Source organism: Lissotriton helveticus, chromosome 5_1, assembly GCF_964261635.1.
Source record: "Lissotriton helveticus chromosome 5_1, aLisHel1.1, whole genome shotgun sequence".
Classification (NCBI taxonomy): Eukaryota; Metazoa; Chordata; class Amphibia; order Caudata; family Salamandridae; genus Lissotriton; species Lissotriton helveticus.
The window spans coordinates 978845725-978867522 of record NC_136065.1 but is presented as its reverse complement, the minus strand read 5'-3'; the positions used below and the strand labels follow the sequence as shown (position 1 = coordinate 978867522).

Here is a 21798-nt window from a genome sequence, read left to right as displayed (position 1 = left end):
GTTGTGATTCCAGTACCAACCTTAGAGGCTCTTCCAAAAGCTAGCGTTCCAAATGCTAAAGCGTTGCATCCATGATGGATACAATGGGCTAATTCTCTCACTCCAACAGATGTAGACTACAAATGTGACTCTAAATTTAAAACGCAAGCATACCGGCAGTACGGACAGGAATATTCCATCCTGAATGAAAAAATGCCTCTAGATCAGTATGAATATATAATTTACACTGACGGTTTTGCTCAGCCGGCCATAGGAAGTAAACAACAATACAACGCAGCATGTGTGATTGTAAAGGGACGTACACTGGATGGCATATTCCATCTTAACAATACACAGACGCAGTCTCTAGGAGATTGCATGACTCAGCTGGCAGAATTAAAAGCCCTAATACTGGCACTAAAAAATACTGGTTGAGAATTCCCAACACACTCATTGCGTGCAATTTGTTTTATTGTGTCTAGTCATATAATGAATATCTACACTTCTGGGGTGAGAATGGCTTCAAAGATTCAAAGGTTGCACAATAAAACCTAAAATGCTATTGAAACTAAGTCTGGGTGGTAAACTCCACTGCGCTTATGGAATTGGCATAGTTTTGTGGACTCCACTTTACGCTCGTCAACATCAATTTGGCAACCGGAAGCGAGGAAAATCCACCTCCCGGCGACATTTTTCCTAGTTTGTGGTCTTCAACGTCGAGTTGGCGATCTTGAACATGGGAAATCCACCTCCCTGCGAGATTTTTCCTTGTTTGTGGTCTTCAACATCAAGTTGGCGAGCGCAAAAAATCAACCTCCCTCCAGATTTCTCATTGCGAGTGGTCGTGTATGTTCGCGACCGCTCGCATTGAGAAACCATCCGTTCGCTTTGAGAAAGCTGTTGCTCAAGTAAAAAAATCTACTCGAGTGGCAGAAAGGAAGCAGTTGTGCCATTTGTGATGGTTGCACAGTGTGGACAAACACCCGGCACTGAAAATCACTGCAAACAGCATTTACCTAACGCACTAGACCTCCGCGCAGTGCAGCAGATTTTGTTTTGCACTTTGCGGAGTTTCGCACAACAGAGCTCCAAGAACTCTGCCCAGGCTTAATTGGAACAGGTGGCAGCAGCTGCACTTTCAATCAGCAAGGATCTCATGGTATCCAGACTCATGAAGCCATCGTCAGCTACAACTTGCAGCTTGCACCGCTGGAAGAATCTGAGCTCCAACAAAAAATTACTTAGGTCATCGGTAGAAATATTCACTGATTGAAGAGGCCAGAAGTATCAAGCCGGCGTGGCCCTTCCTTGAGCACAAAATTGAAATTTCTCCTTTTGGGAGATTTCCCACCAAATGTCAATGGCTTCACTGAGACGTAGTCTGTTTGCAGTAAGATGACATGGAGTGTTCTTTTTTGGCCACAGCTAGCTGCCTTGCCCCGCAGAGCATTTTTTATTTCCAATTCAAAGTCTAAATTCCAAGGCAAAACTTCTGACCAGGTTCAACCTGGGCACTCCATCTGAACCATGCTCCTTCGCAGTCAGGCTTAATTGTGCCTGTACAGGTCAAGCACAACCAGATGACCGTGGTTGGTGCTTAATGCTGTTTGAAGCTTTAAAAATTCATAACTCTTTGGTATCCTTTTATTTGTTACATTTTCTAAATTGATGTGGCATTTTTCTTGTGTTGTGTTTTGCCTTCATTGCTCTTCCAGCATTGCATAAATGTGTTACACAATGCCTCTAAGTTAAGCCTGTCTGTTATGTGTCATAGCTACCAATGGTTAGAGCTCCGGTTCATTTAGTGAATTTAAGTGTTCACTATGACAAGAACAGTGAATATTTCTTTAGGTGGGTAATCATGCCTTAACAAACAATACACCCATTTCCAATAGGGCTGACCTGCCTAAAAAAAGGCATGTACACACCAGTGCATTTCCAGTTGTTTGACTCACTATGAATCCCACATTGGATATTTCTTTTGGCATAGTGGTTTTGACAATTGTCTAGAAACTCTTTGCTTTCAAGGTTGCCTGCTGAATTTCAATTTAGCCATACTTGCCAAAAGATAGTCAAATTACCCTTGTTGCAAAACTGCTAGAGATTAGCATAAAGACCATTATTAGAGGTTAAGCTTTGCACTTTAGAGTTAATTTATTTACAGCCGTTCTTCTCATTTCAGGGTGTCATAGCCCGTCAAGAGCAGGTCTTGTTGACAATGGTTAAAGGACCTTCTATGAGCATAGATTTGGCCTTTTATCTCGAGTTGATACACCAGACTTTAGGATTACACTGGTAGACTGAAATTATCTCTGAAGTCACCTGTAGGAATGGATTAAAACTGGAGTCCTGAAAAAACTCTTCCTACTGCCCTAGCCAAACAGCAAGGCGAGAAGCAAAAAGAGGATAACAGAAACACATGGTATACAGGACGTTGAGGTGAGTCTAGTGACCGGTCTAACAGGCAAGGTACAATTGTGATACAACTTAGACTCAAATTGAATACTTTATATAGTGCTAGGACAAGATGTGACCTGAAAAGATAAAAAGGAAATAAAACCTTGTTTCTTGGATTTGGAGAGTTCCAATTTTCTAGATGACAGGAAGGGAGCATAATATTCAAGGGTGGAACAGGTGTGACATTAATAATGGTATGTTCCCCGAGTGACTAGGCTCAAACTTACATTATTTCTCCATCTTAAATTAAAAAGTGAAGGGCACTGTAGAATTGTTTGTATTAGGCCAAACAGGAACAGCTGAAAAAGTGTGACTGGTTGCCCCTGTGAACTTTTATCTAATTAGTTACAAAGTGCCCAGGAGTCAACCCCATCCACTGTATGATACCAGGAATAAATGTGTTTGACCAGGACACCTCCTCAGAACACTGTCTAGACCTATGGGAGATCAGAAAAGGATGGGACCCACTGTCTGTGGCCTGCGATGAGACCTGAAGGACGCCATCTGTACTCTCTTGTACCAAGGACACAGAAGTGGACTGCAAGGGTCAGTTTGCTGACCTCCTGTGCAGATACATGGACATAACGAACTGCAAGAGATATTTTCCCTTAAGTACACAGTGACAATTGACACCTGGACCTAGACTGGACTTTACTGTAGGCATCTTCATGACACCCTTGGAGTCTTTAAGTTCCTCCCTCTCTTGAGGGCCTGGGGGGCCCAGACATTTACTAGTATGATAGTTTAGGTACAAGAGGTAATTTTGGCAACTTTTGAAACGTATTCCTCTGGGACATCCCTGAAGTTCTAGGAAAAGGTATCTGACTGGCAGTTCCATGTCATTAGATTAAATTTCAGCTTCGTTCAGCTGAAGACTCCTAACAGCTTTGCAAAATTACTAAATCCCATTCGCCTTTGGGACGTAGATATTTTTCAGAGAGAAATCCCAAAAGTACCAGAGCTCATGCTCCAGCTGGACAAATGGTATCCAGCCTTCAATTTGAGGGCGGCAGCTACAATGTCAGTGGTGGCCAGCTCAGGGAATATTTTTATTCTCAAAAAGTGACATAGTCCCTTTCATCACTGGGACGTAGAATCTTTCCAAACCTTTTGACTTCTAGACTTTCACCAGGACCTATTCACATCAATTCCATTCAATTAACCTCAAATTGCCCAATGTCTCGGTATACCAACTCCATAGACTATCATTAGTGCTTTGTGCTTATTCCACTATTTTCACTTAAATCTTTATAAATTCATGTCTACAGTTCTCCTTATTGAATTTGTCTCATTTTGCTTACTAGTTTTTTTTCTCTCTTTTAATAAATTGCAGTGAAGTTTTTATTGTGTTATTTATTTCTAACTGTTTTGGTACTTCTAAATGATTTAGACATTTTCATTAAAATAATCCTGTCTGCTCTATGCCATAGCTTGTAGAGATTGAGCTATGGTTTAATTTATTGAAATCCTTGACTGCACCTAACAGGATAGTGACTTGATTACTTATGATGGTCTATCATCTAATTGATAAATCACTTTGTTACACCAAATGTAAAAAAAGCATTCCATTTGTTCAAGCTGCACAAATGTTCTTTGCCTCTAAGGATCATTATTTGGTTATTACTCATAATGTCAATCAAAATATTATCTTAGCACTATCACTGCAATTTTTCAATTGGTAGTAGAGTTCTTTAGCTGCACAGTCCAGTAAGACATGGTGAACTACATAGAGTAAACCTTCCATAGTACGGAGCAGACAGACTCAACTAAACTGTGTAAAGCATTTAGAAGAACCAAAACATTTAAAAAGTCAAAAAACACAATGCATTACAAACCTCACACCACTGTATACAAAAAATGACAAATTCAATACATAAATTGACATCAATTTGACAGAAATCTAATAAGTGAAACTAGTGATATGATTGTTTAAATATTTAAGTGAAAATAGCACAGCCCGTGGTAGTCAATGGTCAAGGTAGACCTGCAGCAAGGCATTATTGAGTCCAGCCATGATGTGGTGTGGATTGAATACACCAAGTCAGTTGTACCACTAGGGTCTTGAGGTAAGGAATGTTAAAAACGTTTCTGATAAGGGACTTTGTAGTTTTTCCTGAGGAAACACTCTTCTCCATGCAAGACAAACCAGATTTCAATCTGATGCCATGGAACTTCCTGTTGGATATTTTTTGCAGTTAGTTCCTTGAGAAACAGTTTTAAAAGAGTCCTAAAACTTCTTTTGGTGACCTAACAACCACATGAGTACACCTTTATGGTGCACAGAACCTCAGGAAAGGCACTAGGGACTTAGGAATTATCAGGGTGGCAGGCAGTAGGTGGTATCAAAGTACAGTCCAGCTGCAGTTACCATTGTACAGATGGGATGATTCTTTACAGGAATCTCCTCTTCAGCTAGGGCCAACCCCAAGATCAACTTTATGATCCTAGGAGATCTTTGTTTACTTGGATTTTAAATTGAAGGATTCCAACCCCTTTAGGTCCTTCTTGCAGGACAAAGATTCCAACTGCAGAAGGTTCACTCCACCTGGTTTCCTTTTGCAAGTCCAGGAGTGTTCTGTAGAAGGCTGAGTGAAGATCCAAAATTGTAGATGGGAGACACCCTATCCCACTCCTACTTCTGTTCTGACCAGTGGAGTAAACGTTCACAGGCACTGGCCGATCCACTTTTGCAGCATTTCTTGATTGAATGGACCCAAAACACATTTTGTCAGGGCAAACACAACATAACAAACATCTTTGGTCACACTAAACATGGGCTCTGAGGTTCAGGGTGTGATTGGTGAGTGTACTATGGTATTCCCAGCCTACTGCCACATCTAACACTAATATCTAATTCAAGCAGGCATTATACCTTCAACAAACAGAGACAGAATTATGGTAGGACAAAAGCAGGGTTCTTTGGTAATGAAACAGGGATACTGAACAATTATCCTAGCATCCTGTTCTCCCCCTTTCAAGTGCAATCAAAGTGTTTATGCGGCTCAACAGCCCTGTCAGGTAGGATTGACACTGTGTTATCAACAGAATGCCCACAGCCTCCACTCTGAATATTCAATAGAGCCAAAGTTCAGACTATTGTGGGCTCCTGTGGGCTCCTGTGCGAAATCTTGAGTCTTTTTTATACCTTAATTAAGCTAACTATCGACCTCATAAGCTCAAGAGTAATGCAAATTAGCATCAAGGGACTTCAGGCAGGGAAAAGGTAATTTTCTGAAAGTTACATTTCTTTAATACTTATTAACAAATCAACTGATTCTCAATTAATTCCTTCTTCAGTCTGGGATACTGCTGGCATTTTAACATCAGTTTTCATTAGTACATTTCAAAATATGCCATTTACTGTAAAGTTTGTACTATTGCGTTAAAATATTACCCAAAATCATGCTGGACATCATTAGTCTTGTTTTGCTGCTTGGCATTAATCACCAGGTAGAGCAGTTCTTTCTTTTAGTGGGGCTTAGTACTTGCCATGCTGCTCTCAGTGTCTTAGGTCAAATGCCTCTAAGTGCTACAGGTGCATCCAATGGTTCATCAAGCCAGCTCCCATGAGAGGAAAATAACAATTGTCGATGGTGGGTGTGGAGTACTCTGCTGGCATGTTAGCACCAGTCCTCCCTAATGCATTATGATGTATGGACTCCATTAAAGTGTCTGCACTAACAATGAAGTATTTGCCATTGAATATCTGTGCGGCTGATGTTGGATATGTCTGAAGTATTTCCTCACTCTTTTGAATTCATCAGCAGAGAGCAGCACTTTCAAATTCCTCTTTCCAATTAAAATACTCCTTTGGTGAAAGGCATACATGCTTTCCATAGGAGTAACTTCTTGATGGTTCTTTCAAAAAGCATCCATTGCTTATGTAGCATGTTATAGAAATTCAAAAAATATTGCCTAGTTATAGCAATGGCTTCTTGTGGCAGAAATCCCTACCAATAGGACTTCTCAAAAACAGTAAAATTAACAAAAACATTGACTGGTAAATTAATAGTTGAAGATGGGTTAACAAAGCTTGACATTTGCATTAATAAATGCAATATATGCAAGATACACACACCTCCAATTAAAATATATATATATCAGCTTACTTTAAACCTTACCAGATGACTCCATGCCACTGACAACATGCTAGTCCAGTCATTGGCTTTTCTTTTTCAAATCATTGTTATTGGGTGCATGAGTACAATTGGAAATGAATGTCTGAGATCTACAATTCCAAGGATCCATTAGGCTGTTAAACGAAATCTGAGTGAAGCACTACATCCTTGGTAAGATATGGCAACTTTAATGAGTTCACGTCAGGGGAAGTTCTCAGGGGAGTGGGCTGGGACATTGATTGCGGAAGAGGTGAGCAAACACCAGGGTTATATTCCTGCTAATTCTCTATACTGCATAAAAATGATAGGACTGGCGTCAAAAAGGAGACTTTTAATTGTTTCTTTTTATAAACTGTACAGGTTATTTTAAAAACGGTAAAGGTAAAGCGAAATAAGAATATGACATTTTACGAAAAACATAACAATATGTAGGCATGCTTAATAAATTCAAGTCATGGAAACTCGTATAGGTAGAAACAAAGAAGCAAATCAGTTGCATACATATATTTTATAAAAATACACAAGTAAACTCCGACATGCCTAAATTAGGCATATTTACCTCAGACATATTTGCTTGAATTACCCAAAACATACTTAAATTATGCCAACATTCTCCTGTCGCACTATTCAGCGAATTTTGAATCGGTACCATGGTGGTCTAAACAATGTACCAATATGTTGCCCATTCTGTGCATTGTTTCTGTTTCTTAAGAATATGGACGCAAGAATGTCTGAAAGCCTAACTCATTAAAATGTTCTGCACACAGAGCACCAAACTCTGCATGACATACCCACCTATGAGAGACCTTAGATTCCTCCAGAAGCTTCTTGAATCCTTCTTTGGCCAGTAATAATTTACACTTCTTTTCCTTATATTCTTCTTTTATTCTTGTCTTTACAAACTGTTCAAAAACCTTTGGGAAAGATAATTAGGTAGACTGTCTCATACTGACTTTTTTTTTTTTAAAGGCAATATTATAATTCATTTTGGGAAATTAAACAAAACAAAACAGAAACAACGTCTTGTTATAAATTGATTAGGAACTGAATCTGAATGAAAGATGTTCCTTTTATGGAATCTAGACGTTTTTACAGATTTAAATGAATGTAGAATGTACATGAAGTCTCGGCATCTTCCAAGGTCTCATATTCAAGTTAACATATGCAACCCATTTTATGAATATTTTATTCAGATTTCTACATTGAAATAACATAATGATCTCAAACGTATAAAAAATGTATCCTTAAGTTCTTAAATGGAAATTCTGTCATGAGAATCGTATCCACGACTTTGCTATGCACAGATGTAGGTAAGGCATAAAGACTTTCTAAAACGCGGTGTCGGTTGCATAGACTCATAGTGCAATAACATGTCAGAAAGGACGGCTCGATGAACACCATACCTGAAACGTTTGCTCATATCTCTATCAGGCGTCTGGCCCACGGTAAAGTTACTAGATAGGAAGTTCTCTGTGCTACATCATTCTACATGCATCGACCCTGCCATCTGTTCTTGCTTGGGGAGAGCGGGGGACGCAGCGGGACTACCTGTCCAAGGAGGCTGAGAGCGGACCGGCAGCCCCACCCCCTGGACACCGGGGAAATCTGAAATACTTCTCGCGCCTCCCGCTTCGCGGGAGACGCATCGACCCTGCCATCTGTTCTTGCTTGGGGAGAGCGGGGGACGCAGCGGGACTACCTGTCCCAGGAGGCTCAGAGCGGACCGGCAGCCCCACCCCCTGGACATCGGGGAAATCTGAAATACTTCTCGCGCCTCCCGCTTTGCGGGAGACGCATCGACCCTGCCATCTGTTCTTGCTTGGGGAGAGCGGGGGAGGCAGCGGGACTACCTGTCCCAGGAGGCTGAGAGCGGACCGGCAGCCCCACCCCCTGGCCACCGGGGAAATCTGAAATACTTCTTGCGCCTCCCGCTTCGCGGGAGATGCATCGACCCTGCCATCTGTTCTTGCTTGGGGAGAGCGGGGGACGCAGCGGGACTACCTGTCCCAGGAGGCTGAGAGCGGACCGGCAGCCCCACCCCCTGGACACCGGGGAAATCTGAAATACTTCTCGCGCCTCTCGCTTTGCGGGAGACGCATCGACCCTGCCATCTGTTCTTGCTTAGGGAGAGCGGGGGACGCAGCGGGACTACCTGTCCCAGGAGGCTGAGAGCGGACCGGCAGCCCCACCCCCTGGACACCAGGGAAATCTGAAATACTTCTCGCGCCTCCGGCTTCGCGGGAGACGCATCGACCCTGCCATCTGCTCTTGCTTGGGGAGAGCGGGGGACGCAGCGGGACTACCGGTCCCAGGAGGCTGAGAGCGGACCAGCAGCCCCACCCCCTGGACACCGGGTAAATCTGAAATACTTCTCGCGCCTCCCGCTTTGCGGGAGACGCATCGACCCTGCCATCTGTTCTTGCTTGGGGAGAGCGGGGGACGCAGCTGGACTTCCTGTCCCAGGAGGCTGAGAGCGGACCGGCAGCCCCACCCCCAGGACACCAGGGAGGATAATTACAACGCTCCAATTACGGCCCGAGGGACGTGCGCGGGCGGTGCCGGGTGAATCCCGGGCAAAGGGCAGGCCCTCTGTGGCCCTCCGAGGCACGAGGAGGACGGGACGGGGCCACCCCCCCTGACATCATCACATTGCTAAGGTACCAAATTTTTGAACTAACTGACAATTTGGCAAGGATTTACAAACTGGACCTTAGCTGAAAGTCCTCTAAAACCATCGAATTTCTTGAGGCTTTATTATAGCCTAACATTTACACACCCCATGATGACGCATAAGGGGGCGACCAAGAAATCAATCAGCCAGAGAGGCATGTACGTAGGGCCACAAACTCTAGGAAGGCCATCTCCGTCCACCGCCATCATGAATGAATCTGCCAATTCTAGCATATCCATTGATCAACCGGCCGACCCTACGAATGGTACAGCGCAACATCTTTCGCTGTTGGATGAGCTAAATTCCCTCTGCAAAACAAGCTATGAAACTGTGGAAGCCAGAAACGTAACCACAAGTTTTTCCCCTTGCCACGCTAAACGTTCCAGTATGTCAACCCCAATCGCCAGTCCTCTGGTACAATTTCCCCAATCCAATGCCAAAACACCACACACTACTTCTCCTCAACCCTCATCTAGTAAAAGGAAGTGGGATGGGGCCAAGCCCATAGGGAATACATCAAAACAACAAAAACTGTGTCTTAGCTCTCCACTGACTACGACTAACACCCTTCTAAAATTGGAAGATAGAATAGACCAATGGATTACCTCTTTCAATGCGAACTTTCTGGCCCAGATTGAACTAATGGTTGGCTCACTCATTTCGCCATTAATTGCTAAAATCGCCACCCTAGAGGATAGGTTGTTGGGAATGGAGAAATGCATTAAGGCCAACCTAACTTGTACTGAAAATCCTGTAACATCAATCTGTCCCAATCCACCTGGTACGAACAGTAACAACCAATCTCAACCATTGGTCCCTACCCTTCCACCCCCCAATGCACCTAAAGTTAACCATAAACCGGGTCCTTTACAACATACTGCTATAAGAGTAGACCCAAATAATAACACAACTCACATTCAGCTACCCCCGGAGGCTGCACCCTTTGTGTGTGTTCTAGCAGGAGTTCCAGTAATTAAAAATGGAAAAACTGAGCGGGAACAAGACTTACTCAATAAAGTCATATACTGGTTAACAAAAAACAGGCCCCTGCCCATGGGTTTTGATGGGACCATCATATCTGTTAGAAGAGTGGGCTGGTTAGGCCCCTTACAAAAAGATATTGATGGTGACCTCGTTCTTATAAAATTTAGAAGCAGTTCAGTCGTTCCCTACCTGCGATCTTTGTACCCTCGTGAAGGTGTTGGCCCTATATCCATCTGGGACCTATGCGACTTTTACCCAAGCAGGGTACTCACCCCTCAACTAAAACCAAGGGCAGAGCCAGCCCACACGAAGCGCAGTAACATCCGTGCACTGTGTGGCCATGGCTTTTCCGCCTTCAACCACCCTGTAACAATGTACATTGGCCATGGGTATGGTTAACCACGAATGCAACTATGACACAAGGAATTTATTTACATAACATGGTGAAATGTTTTTATCTTTATGCCATTTTGTGTTTTTGTATGTAACTCTTGTCATGAGTGTTTTTAAATGTATGCTTTTATGATTTTTAAACAAAAATCGAATAAAGCTAAGTATCCACTATCCATCCACATGCATGAGACAAACTCCTCGAACAGACTACTTGGCATAGTTTCCAGTTCACTATAGGAAGTCCTGATTGGTATTCTCAATTGGGATGCATACAATACATGTTCCTATCGATGTACTTGTCTTGTTCTCCCCTGTGGAATGTACATTAACTATTTACACTCGAGAAAGCAAGTAAATACAAATGGAAGAGGAGGTAGCATCAGAGTAGGCAGTAATCTTAGAAAACGTACCTGTTTCCTTTCCTCAGAGTTCAATAACAGATAACGAGGGTCAAATACAATCTTATGTAATTCTTTCTCCCATGTAGAAAACGCCGACACCTAGAAAACAATTTCACATATTTATTTTCATGACTGTACTCTTACGTTCTCCACTTTAGTGAAATCGCGATAAATTGATAGAGGAATAACGTGCACATCGTCCTTGAATATTTATTTTGTTTAAAAAAAATGAAATTCCTGTGCAAATTCCCAGGTGAATGTTTCTCGCTCATTGAATATGCAAGATGGCAAAACTAATATATCACCAATTGCGGGAGTTGCATTGTGCTTGTGACACAACTCCAGCAATGAGTGACTTTTGCGTCAACATATACGTCAGAATTTCTGACGCATGTCAATCCTTGCACCATGGAGCACCGTATTGTAAATACGGCGCATCCATAGTTGTTCAAGGGTTTCTATTGGTGACGCAGGAAAACTGACGCATCTTTACAGATGCATCACTTTCTTGTAAATCTGCCCCAAAGTGTATCCTCATATGCACAAGGTGATAGCCTGTTGCAGATGAGAGACATGGCCATTGTGACTGCTCTGTCTAAAAATGTGAGCCGGCAGAATTTGTGCAATAAAAGGGGACACACAAGCATCTGTAGAACCTTCTATAATACCAAAGTAGCGTGGGTCCCAAGAACGGGGCACAAGCACCCCTTGCTCCCCTGGTCAGTTTCAATAGTACGGCTCTAGGGTGTCTGCTCCAGACCATTAATATTCAGCTGTGTGAAGCTGCGGGGTGTGGTATGTCATAGTGTGTACTAATACCCTCTCCAAATGGGGAAAAACAAGCAGGCACCATCTGCATGAAGACCACCTTGAAGTTCAGTCATAACTTGGGAAAAGAAAGGCAGATAACTCCTTTAGTATTGCAGTCAAACCTTTTCTTTTCAGAGGCTCCAACCATAGAAATCCACACCATCAATCTGTCTCCGACGGAACTAATTGAGGGGAAGCAGCAGGTGAAGAAGAAGGGGAGCCAGGTGGTGCTTGAGTGCCTTACTTTATCAAGACGTTCTGCTTCATTAGCAGAAACATTAGGATTCAGCGAGGCAATTAAGGCAGAGACAAAAGACTGAGGTGACAAACTGACTCGACTCTTTCCACAATTCCTTCATTGCACTTGCTTTATCTAGGCTACTGTCCCAATCCAACAAGGTTTGTGTGTTTAAATAGTACTGGGAGGTCGCCACAAAGTTGGCTCCGGAAATGCACACTCTGATTTATGAAAAGAAGCATAGAAACCCTTTTTACAGCAGGTTCAGTGGCAGCAGGGCCCCAGGTGAGCCAACCCACTGAAACTCTTTATTTATTATCTTTTAGCTGCCCAGCATGGGGGCAAATGATGCTATTTACTTGCATTAATTACTCTCCAAATTTAGGTTTGCAATTCTATGTGGTAGTGAAGAGCAGGCAAGGATCATTAGCAGTATATCTGTTGCAGCCATACAATTGTATTGAAGTTTTAAAAATAATTTAGAATGTTTATATAAAATGAGAAATGCTTCTCTGAGAAAATCAACTCAGAAAATAGTTCAGTAACTTAAATATCTACAGCTGATTTGTCCTTATCTGCTGCGATCTTTTGGTTATGATTCTGAATTCTTGCTTGGAAGCCATTTAGGGGCTCCCCAGGGGTCACCGTTGTGACCCTGGCTTGCCTTTTGTGACCCCTGGTTCTACCTTTGTGACCCCTGACCTCAGATGTCGCAAAATCAGTTCAAGAAGCACTGGGAAAGCTCATCCCTATGGCCATTAGTTGGGGCTCGGGTTTTTTGTGTCCTGTCGATTTTTATTATACCAATAGTGAATAATGTTTCATTATTCACTATTAGTATAATAAAAAAATGGAGTTGCTATTAGCTGGGGTATGACCTACAATGGTAAAAGTCGGCGTGGGGCGCCCTGTTGGCCTGTGAGATGGTGTCAGTAGCGGACTGATGTGCGAATGGGGCCAAAGGCAGCGCAACAATATTTTCTGACTGACACCACAAGGCGCTGAGATGCCAAGATCCGGATGGCACCGAGGTGATGTCTAAGTTGCGGACCGATGTGCGAATGGGGTCAAAGGCAGCGCAACAATATTTTCTGTATGGAAGATACCACTAGGCGTTGAGATGCCAAGATCCGGATGGCACCGAGGTGATGTCTAGCAAGTTGCTGTACTGGTGTGGTCATCCTACAATGCTGAAAGTCGGCGTGGGGCGCCCCATTAGCCTGTGAGATGGCGTCAGTAGCGGACCGATGTGCGAATAGGCCGAAGGCAGCACAACGCGCCAAGATCCGGATGTCACCGTGGTGGTTTCATAGTTGAGAGGCACTTCATCTGCAGTGGGGCGCCGAGATCCGGATGGCACCGAGGTGATGTCTAGCAAGTTGCTGTACTGGTGTGGTCATCCTACAATGCTGAAAGTCGGCGTGGGGCGCCCCATTAGCCTGTGAGATGGCGTCAGTAGCGGACCGATGTGCGAATGGGGCCAAAGGCAGCGCAACAATATTTTCTGAAGAGAAGACACCAAAAGGCGCTGAGATTCCAAGATCCGGATGGCACCGAGGTGGTGTCTAGCAAGCTATGCAGTTGAGTTGTGTGCGCACTTGCGGCGAATAGGTCGAAGGCAGCATAACAATGTTTTCTGAATAGAAGACACCACAAGGCGTTGAGATTCGGTTACCACCGAGGTGATGTCTAGCAAGTTGCCGCACTGGTGTGGCCATCCTACAATACTGCTCCGAATAACGGCGTCGGGTGCCCGAAGGGGGGGGGGGAGGCGGCGTGAACGGGCCTTCCTAGGTGGAGGCTCGTCTGCTGTAGTGGGGCGCCCCTTTACCGTTTCAGTTGCCATTCAGCTGAGTTTCGGCAGCTCTTGATGCTACAGCGACAGGCGGCTGCAACAGGACTCTTAAAATGGCGGCCTGTTCTTTGGATTTGGGCCTGGTCCACTAAAATGGCCCTGGGACACCTTAGAACTCGGACGCTCGATTTTTTTTTTCCTTTCCTGTACATGCAAAAAAAGGTAAATGCCCGGTACGTTACACGCTTCATCTGCCACGATGAACTCTCCAGAGGAACCGAAAAAAAATATAGTTATGGTAACTATACCATGCATTGTCATATGGAGAGGTGGCACCAATTAATTATAGTGCTGCATAAAAGAGAGATTTGGAGGAGAACCCCTGACCTGCTAGTACATTCATCAAAGAAGTGGCACTGACAGCATCAGAGGCAAGGGAAACGGTCCCAAATATTTAGAAGAACTTTGGAAAGATTAAAATGACATGTTTAGATTGTGGCAAATTAATTTCATGTGGACAGATGAGTGTTACTCTAATAAATACAGCATATGAACATCATCATAGTCGATGGTTGGTAGAGACATTTTGACTATATCCTGGACCTGCCCGTCCTCGCCCAAAATGGCGCCGGAATAAATGGGACTCGTAACTCCTTGTTGTGTACTGGTTGCAGAACCTTGAAATCACGAGATACGTATGCAGTTTTGAAGCACATGGCGGGCGGGGACGAGAATTGATTGAATATTTCGACATCCCTATTGATATTAAGTTCTGATGTGTTATTGATTACTGTACTATTGAAAGTTCGAATTAACGTCACCCATGGTACTTGCCCGCAAATGTATATCTAGATAATTTTATTGTAACTGGCCCTGTCGTATTTTAATTATAAAATGTACGTCCACCGATTCCGTAACTGTTAGACACCTTAGTTCTTGCAACCTAATGGCCCGCCCGTTACGTTCCTCTACAGTGTAAATGTCTACTCATATACGATTACAGTTTGCTCCGTGGCCGGCCCACGTGGTTATAGGCTCGTATTTGTATAATGAAATTTTCACAATAAAGGTTTTTAAAAGAAAACATAGTAGTAGTATATACATTGGTAAAGTTTTTAATAATAATCACTGTTTTAGAATCAGTAAAAGGCAAGTGAAATAAAGCAGACCAATTACATGAAGGGTAAAAGGTATAATTTGAAGGAACGCAGTAAAGATAAATGGTCAAGGGCTGTTGTGTTTTTTACTCCTGCAACATAAAGTGATCGATAAGAATCTCATATTCAGGCGTATCGGTGACTAAGACAGCAGGTCGACCCTCTTTTGCTCAATGGCTCCGTCATGGGACGAAGAAACGCTCTTTTTCTCGAAAAAAGAATATATTTTACTTGCAGGACAGTTGTAAATTTTCTGGGAAAGTACATTAGCCTGGAACATTATAACATATATTTAAGAAAAAATAATGTTCGGAAGTAATAAAAAGCGTAATTTTTAGGTCATATGACCAAGCCTTTCATCATTAGAATAAGAAAAGTAAAATGAACCAATGAAAAGTTTTATTAACAAGTCACATGACTTGTTATGCTTACGTTACGCGCTGCGCGCCCCGGATGACTTCCGGATGCGCTAACGCGGCGCGTCATATGACGCATTACGCGACAACGCAGGTCCAGAATATAGTCAAAATGTCTCCACCAACCAGCGGTTGGAACACAACCCCATTCAGCAGGCTAAATAGTTCTGTTAAATGACAACAGAAGGGACAGGCAACAAGAACCATCAGTCAAAGAGGGGAGGGCTAGTTCTTCTCTACCGGGTTACATTGGGGCGCTACCGGAACTGATCGAATTGGTAGTCTATAGTGTTTCTGGATATTCAGACTGAAGCTGGGGTTAGCATGAGAGCAGCACCATTTCGTAGCTCCGTCGTGGCCATTCCGCAACCAATCATGGCAGCCGCTCTTTATCGTTATTTTGGGCGGGGTGGGTGGCGGAGCCAAGCTGTTTTGCAGCCATCATTGTGTGGAGTTCAGTTCATCTCACTAGTTTTGTATTTGTCATGAGGGGTTGTTCCTAATGTTTCTATTTTAGCGAGGTCAAAAAGAGATCCCATTAGTGGCCTACTGATTTTCTCGATTCCTTTTCTTTTTTTTTTACACGATTTTTCGTTATCTGCGAAGACTAAACAGAGTATTGCGACTCTGTGTTTGTTTGTAAATAGAGAATGAACCAAAGAGAACCAATTCTAAAACAGTAAATACTTGGATAACAATCAATCAAATGGAGAGAGAAGCAGGCACGACGTATTACAACGGGGGCAAAGGCCTGCGTTAACTACCCTTCACTATGTGCAAAGAGAGAGTACTCCTAATAGAAATGAGGGGGGGGGGCACCATTCAAAGCAGATCAGTGTGCATAAACACGAAAATGTTTTCACTTACCACGTACTTGACATTCGACAGCTTATGATATTTGCTATTAAAAAACCATTGAAATTCACTGAAAAAAACATAGGTTATAGACCATATATAGTTAGGAATTAGCATTTAAAAAACCTTGAAAATTCACTGAAAAAACCATAGGTTATAGACCATATATAGTTAGGAATTAGCATTTAAAAAACCTTATTTTACTCACACGAAACCATTGAAATTCCATATATAGTTAGTTGCACTAACTATATATCGCGCACCCGCAATCCACTGCTGATCATGTCACATATTACATCATTCATGACATGGTCAGTGACATCACTGATGACATCACTGATGACATCTCAAATGACATCACTGATGTCCCACCAGCGACCGCCAGTAGGTAATATATATATATATATTACCTACTGGCGATAGCCAGTAGGTATATATAGTTAGGATTTTTTTCCTATGCGATTTTTGAAAATTCTATGTCGAATAACTTTGGCGTTTGAGGACAGAATTGGCTGAAATTTTCAGGAAAATGGAACATTTTGTTTCTGAGCAGCCCCTGATAATTTGGGGGGGTTTCGTCAAGGGGGGGCCGAGAAAAAAGGGGGGTCCCAAAACGTGTTTTTCCCATGCAATTTTCCATAGGGCGGTTGGCCTCACTTTTAGCCTGAACGGCTGAATGGATTTACACCAAACTTGGCAAAATTGTAGGGACTGGTAGCCCGATGTGCCTTTGCTATGTCTCAAGATATAGGCTCCAGTGGTTTTTACGAAAATTAACTTTGAAAAATATATATTGGGCTACATTGGGCTATATATATGTTGGAGCCCAAATGTAGCCCAATGTAGCCCAATGTAGCCCAATGTAGCCCAATGTAGCCCAAAGATGGCCACCAGAGACAAAAAAAAACAAATGTAGCCCAAATATCAGCCAGATGTAGCCCAACTATAGCCCAATGACAGAATGTCCCAGAGTGTTCTAAAGAACAACTAGAGTGCTAACAGTCCTACTTATTACAAAGGTATGGCACACCTGAAGCCATCTTGATTGGAATAAAGTGGTAACTCTTAAAACATTTAATTTAAAAAGGAACAAAATGAGGGGGTTCATTTTGCCATAGAAAGTATGATTAGCGAATATATGACGAAATCCCGCATACCATCAGTCCGCAAAAAAAATCCCGCATGTACTATTAGGCCGCAAATTAAAATAACGAAAACATTTAGAACGAATATGCCTTTAGCATACACTAAACAACTAAACTACCCTAAACCCTAAAACACTACCCCCAGCATGACCCTACACTACACAAACAGTACAACACTACCCTAAACCCTAAAACACTACCCCCAGCATGACCCTACACTACACAAACACTACAAAACTACCCTAAACCCTAAAACACTACCCCCAGCATGACCCTACACTACGCAAACACTACAACACTACCCAAAACCATAAAACACTACACCCCAGCATGACCCTACACTACGCAAACACTACAACACTACCCTAAACCCTAAAACACTACCCCCAGCATGACCCTACACTACACAAACACTACAACACAACCCTAAACCCTAAAACACTACCCCCAGCATGACCCTACACTACGCAAACACTACAACACTACCCAAAACCCTAAAACACTACACCCCAGCATGACCCTACACTACACAAACACTACAACACTACCCTAAACCCTAAAACACTACCCCCAGCATGACCCTACACTACGCAAACACTACAACACTACCCTAAACCCTAAAACACTACCCCCAGCATGACCCTACACTACGCAAACACTACAACACTACCCAAAACCCTAAAACACTACCCCCAGCATGACCCTACACTACGCAAACACTACAACACTACCCAAAACCCTAAAACACTACCCCCAGCATGACCCTACACTACGCAAACACTACAACAATACCCAAAACCCTAAAACACTACACCCCAGCATGACCCTACACTACGCAAACACTACAACACTACCCAAAACCCTAAAACACTCAAAACCCTAAAACACTACCCCCAGCATGACCCTACACTACGCAAACACTACAACACTACCCAAAACCCTAAAACACTACCCCCAGCATGACCCTACACTACGCAAACACTACAACTCTACCCTAAACCCTAAAATACTACACCCCAGCATGACCCTACACTGCGCAAACACTACAACACTACCCAAAACCCTAAAACACTACCCCCAGCATGACCCTACACTACGCAAACACTACAACACTATCCTAAACCCTAAAACACTACGCCCAGCATGACCCTACACTACGCAAACACTACAAAACTACCCTAAACCCTAAAACACTACCCCCAGCATGACCCTACACTACGCAAACACTACAACACTACCCAAAACCATAAAACACTACACCCCAGCATGACCCTACACTACGCAAACACTACAACACTACCCTAAACCCTAAAACACTACCCCCAGCATGACCCTACACTACACAAACACTACAACACTACCCTAAACCCTAAAACACTACCCCCCAGCATGACCCTACACTACGCAAACACTACAACACTACCCAAAACCCTAAAACACTACACCCCAGCATGACCCTACACTACGCAAACACTACATCACTACCCTAAACCCTAAAACACTACCCCCAGCATGACCCTACACTACGCAAACACTACAACACTACCCTAAACCCTAAAACACTACCCCCAGCATGACCCTACACTACGCAAACACTACAACACTACCCAAAACCCTAAAACACTACCCCCAGCAAGACCCTACACTACGCAACACTACAACACTACCCAAAACCCTAAAACACTACCCCCAGCATGACCCTACACTACGCAAACACTACAACACTACCCAAAACCCTAAAACACTACACCCCAGCATGACCCTACACTACGCAAACACTACAACACTACCCAAAACCCTAAAACACTCAAAACCCTAAAACACTACCCCCAGCATGACCCTACACTACGCAAACACTACAACACTACCCAAAACCCTAAAACACTACCCCCAGCATGACCCTACACTACGCAAACACTACAACACTACCCTAAACCCTAAAATACTACACCCCAGCATGACCCTACACTGCGCAAACACTACAACACTACCCAAAACCCTAAAACACTACCCCCAGCATGACCCTACACTACGCAAACACTACAACACTATCCTAAACCCTAAAACACTACGCCCAGCATGACCCTACACTGCGCAAACACTACAACACTACCCTAAACCCTAAAACACTAGCCCCCGCATGACCCTGCACTACGCAAACACTACAACACAACCCTAAAACACTACCCCCAGCATGACCCTACACTACGCAAACACTACAACACTACCCTAAACCCTAAAACACTACCCCCAGCATGACCCTACACTACGCAAACACTACAACACAACCCTAAACCCTAAAACACTACCCCCAGCATGACCCTACACTAAACAACCACCACAACTCTACACTACACTAACACAACACTACACTACACAACACTACACTACACTACACAATCACTAACCCACGAAAAAAATTAACACAAACCCACTTACCTCTCTCGTCATTGTGGTTTTCACAACGCAAATGCATTTACCATACATGCCTTTAAAACGTAATTCTTTGTAAAGGCATGCGCGATAAATGCACATGCGTTTTGAAAAAATGCGGGATAATGGTATGCGAGGTTAATGACCTTGCGGGATAATGGTATGCAGACTGAAAGTCTGCGGGATAAAAAATGCGGGAAAATGGCTGCAAACCATGATTAGCAGCAGACTTCCCTGGTGAGCACTAGCTTTACTACAGTGATCTAATGAGCAACTAGAGTGCTAACATTCAGAATTTATGGCAAATGTGTGACACATCTGAATGCCTTCTTGATAGAACCAAAGTAAACAAGGATTGAAAATGAAATAGATCTCGCCCTCGTTTAAGTTAAAGCCATTCTGTTTGTAATGAGGTGGCTTTTTAGCTTTGCTTTTATTAGTGTTTTTAAAACTTTCATGTAAATAACATGCATATGTATGCATATATGTATATGTATGCATGCATTTATATTTATATAGATATGCAGATTATATATGATTATATATGTATATTACCTACTGGCGATAGCCAGTGGGTATATATAGTTATGATTTTTTCTCTATGGGATTTCTGAAAATTCTATGTCTAATGACTTTGGCGTTTGTGGACGGAATTGGCTGAACTTTTCAGGAAAATGGCACATTTTGCTTCTGAGCAGCCCCTGAAAATTTGGGGGGGTTTCGTCAAGGGGGGACCGAGAAAAAAGGGGGGTCCCAAAACGCGTTTTTCCCATTCATTTTTCCATAGGGCGGTTGGACTCACATTTAGCTCGAACGGCTGAATAGATTTACATGAAACTTGGCAAAATTGTAGATATGGTTTGCCCGACGTGCCTTTGCTATGTCTCAATATATGTGCTCCAGTGGATTTTGAGAAATTAACGTTTAAAAAAATATATATATCTGTGACAGCGCTCCGGTTAGCGCCCCGGTTCGCGTACCTGACGCGTAACGGAACTTCGCGAAGCGAAGCTGATTGGCTCTCCGGTGTCTGTCAACATTCTAAACAGTCCGGAGCGGCCGCCATCTTGTCTCTCGGTACGATCGAGAGACAAGATGTGGTGAAAAACGAAGGGGGAAATGAAGGAAAGGGGGCAAGGTAGACCACTCCTGACCCCCTAGGATTGATGAGGGGGATATTAAAGTGCCCCGCGGGGCAAAAAATAAAACGCGAACCGGGCAGCTCACCGGGCAGCTCACCGGGCAGCTAACCGGCAGCGTAGCTGTCAACATTGTAAACAGTCCGGAGCGGCCGCCATCTTGTCTCTCGGTAGGTTCGAGAGACAAGATGTGGTGAAAAAAGAAGGGGGAAATGAAGGAAAGGGGGCATGGTAAACCCCTCCTGACCCCCTAGGATTGATGAGGGGGATATTAAAGTCCCCCGCGGTAGAGGCGCTTCCCGGTACGCGAACCGGGCAGCTAACCGGCAGCGTAACGGGAGTCCGCCATCTTGTGTCATTTGAGATGTCATCAGTGATGTCATCAGTGATGTCACTGAAGTATGGTGTTCTGTGTTTAACTGTATAGATGAGGAAATGGAAGTGTGATTGATTCTTTACTGGACTGACTAGGTGTGTGAGTAACTCCATGGATGAGTGGCAGTGTGTGAGTGTCTGCATAGGTGTATGAGTGCATATGATAGTGTTGTAATAATGAGTGACTGTATGTATGAGTGATTGTATGGGTGAATGAGTGAATGTGTGTGTAGACGTAGGAATCAGTGAGTGCGTATGTAGTAACTGGTATTGGTGTGTCATGATGTCATCAGTGATGTCATTTGAGATGTCATCAGTGATGTCATCAGTGATGTCATTTGAGATGTCATCAGTGATGTCATCAGTGATGTCACTGACCATGTCATGAATGATGTAATATGTGACATCATCAGCAGTGGATTGGGGGTGCGC

At 43.3% G+C, this 21798-nt stretch overlaps 1 protein-coding gene across 1 annotated transcript in view; it reads right to left on the bottom strand.

The window, feature by feature from the left end:
• The window catches only part of TCERG1L (transcription elongation regulator 1 like), a 1322664-nt gene that overhangs the window by 32346 nt on the left and 1268520 nt on the right, over positions 1 to 21798 (bottom strand). The window contains exons 11-12 of the mRNA XM_078643487.1: positions 11013 to 11102; positions 7350 to 7468 (exon numbers count right to left, since the gene is read on the bottom strand). Coding sequence (XP_078499613.1) covers positions 7350 to 7468; positions 11013 to 11102 — 209 coding nt within the window. The remainder of the gene's footprint in view (positions 1 to 7349; positions 7469 to 11012; positions 11103 to 21798) is intronic.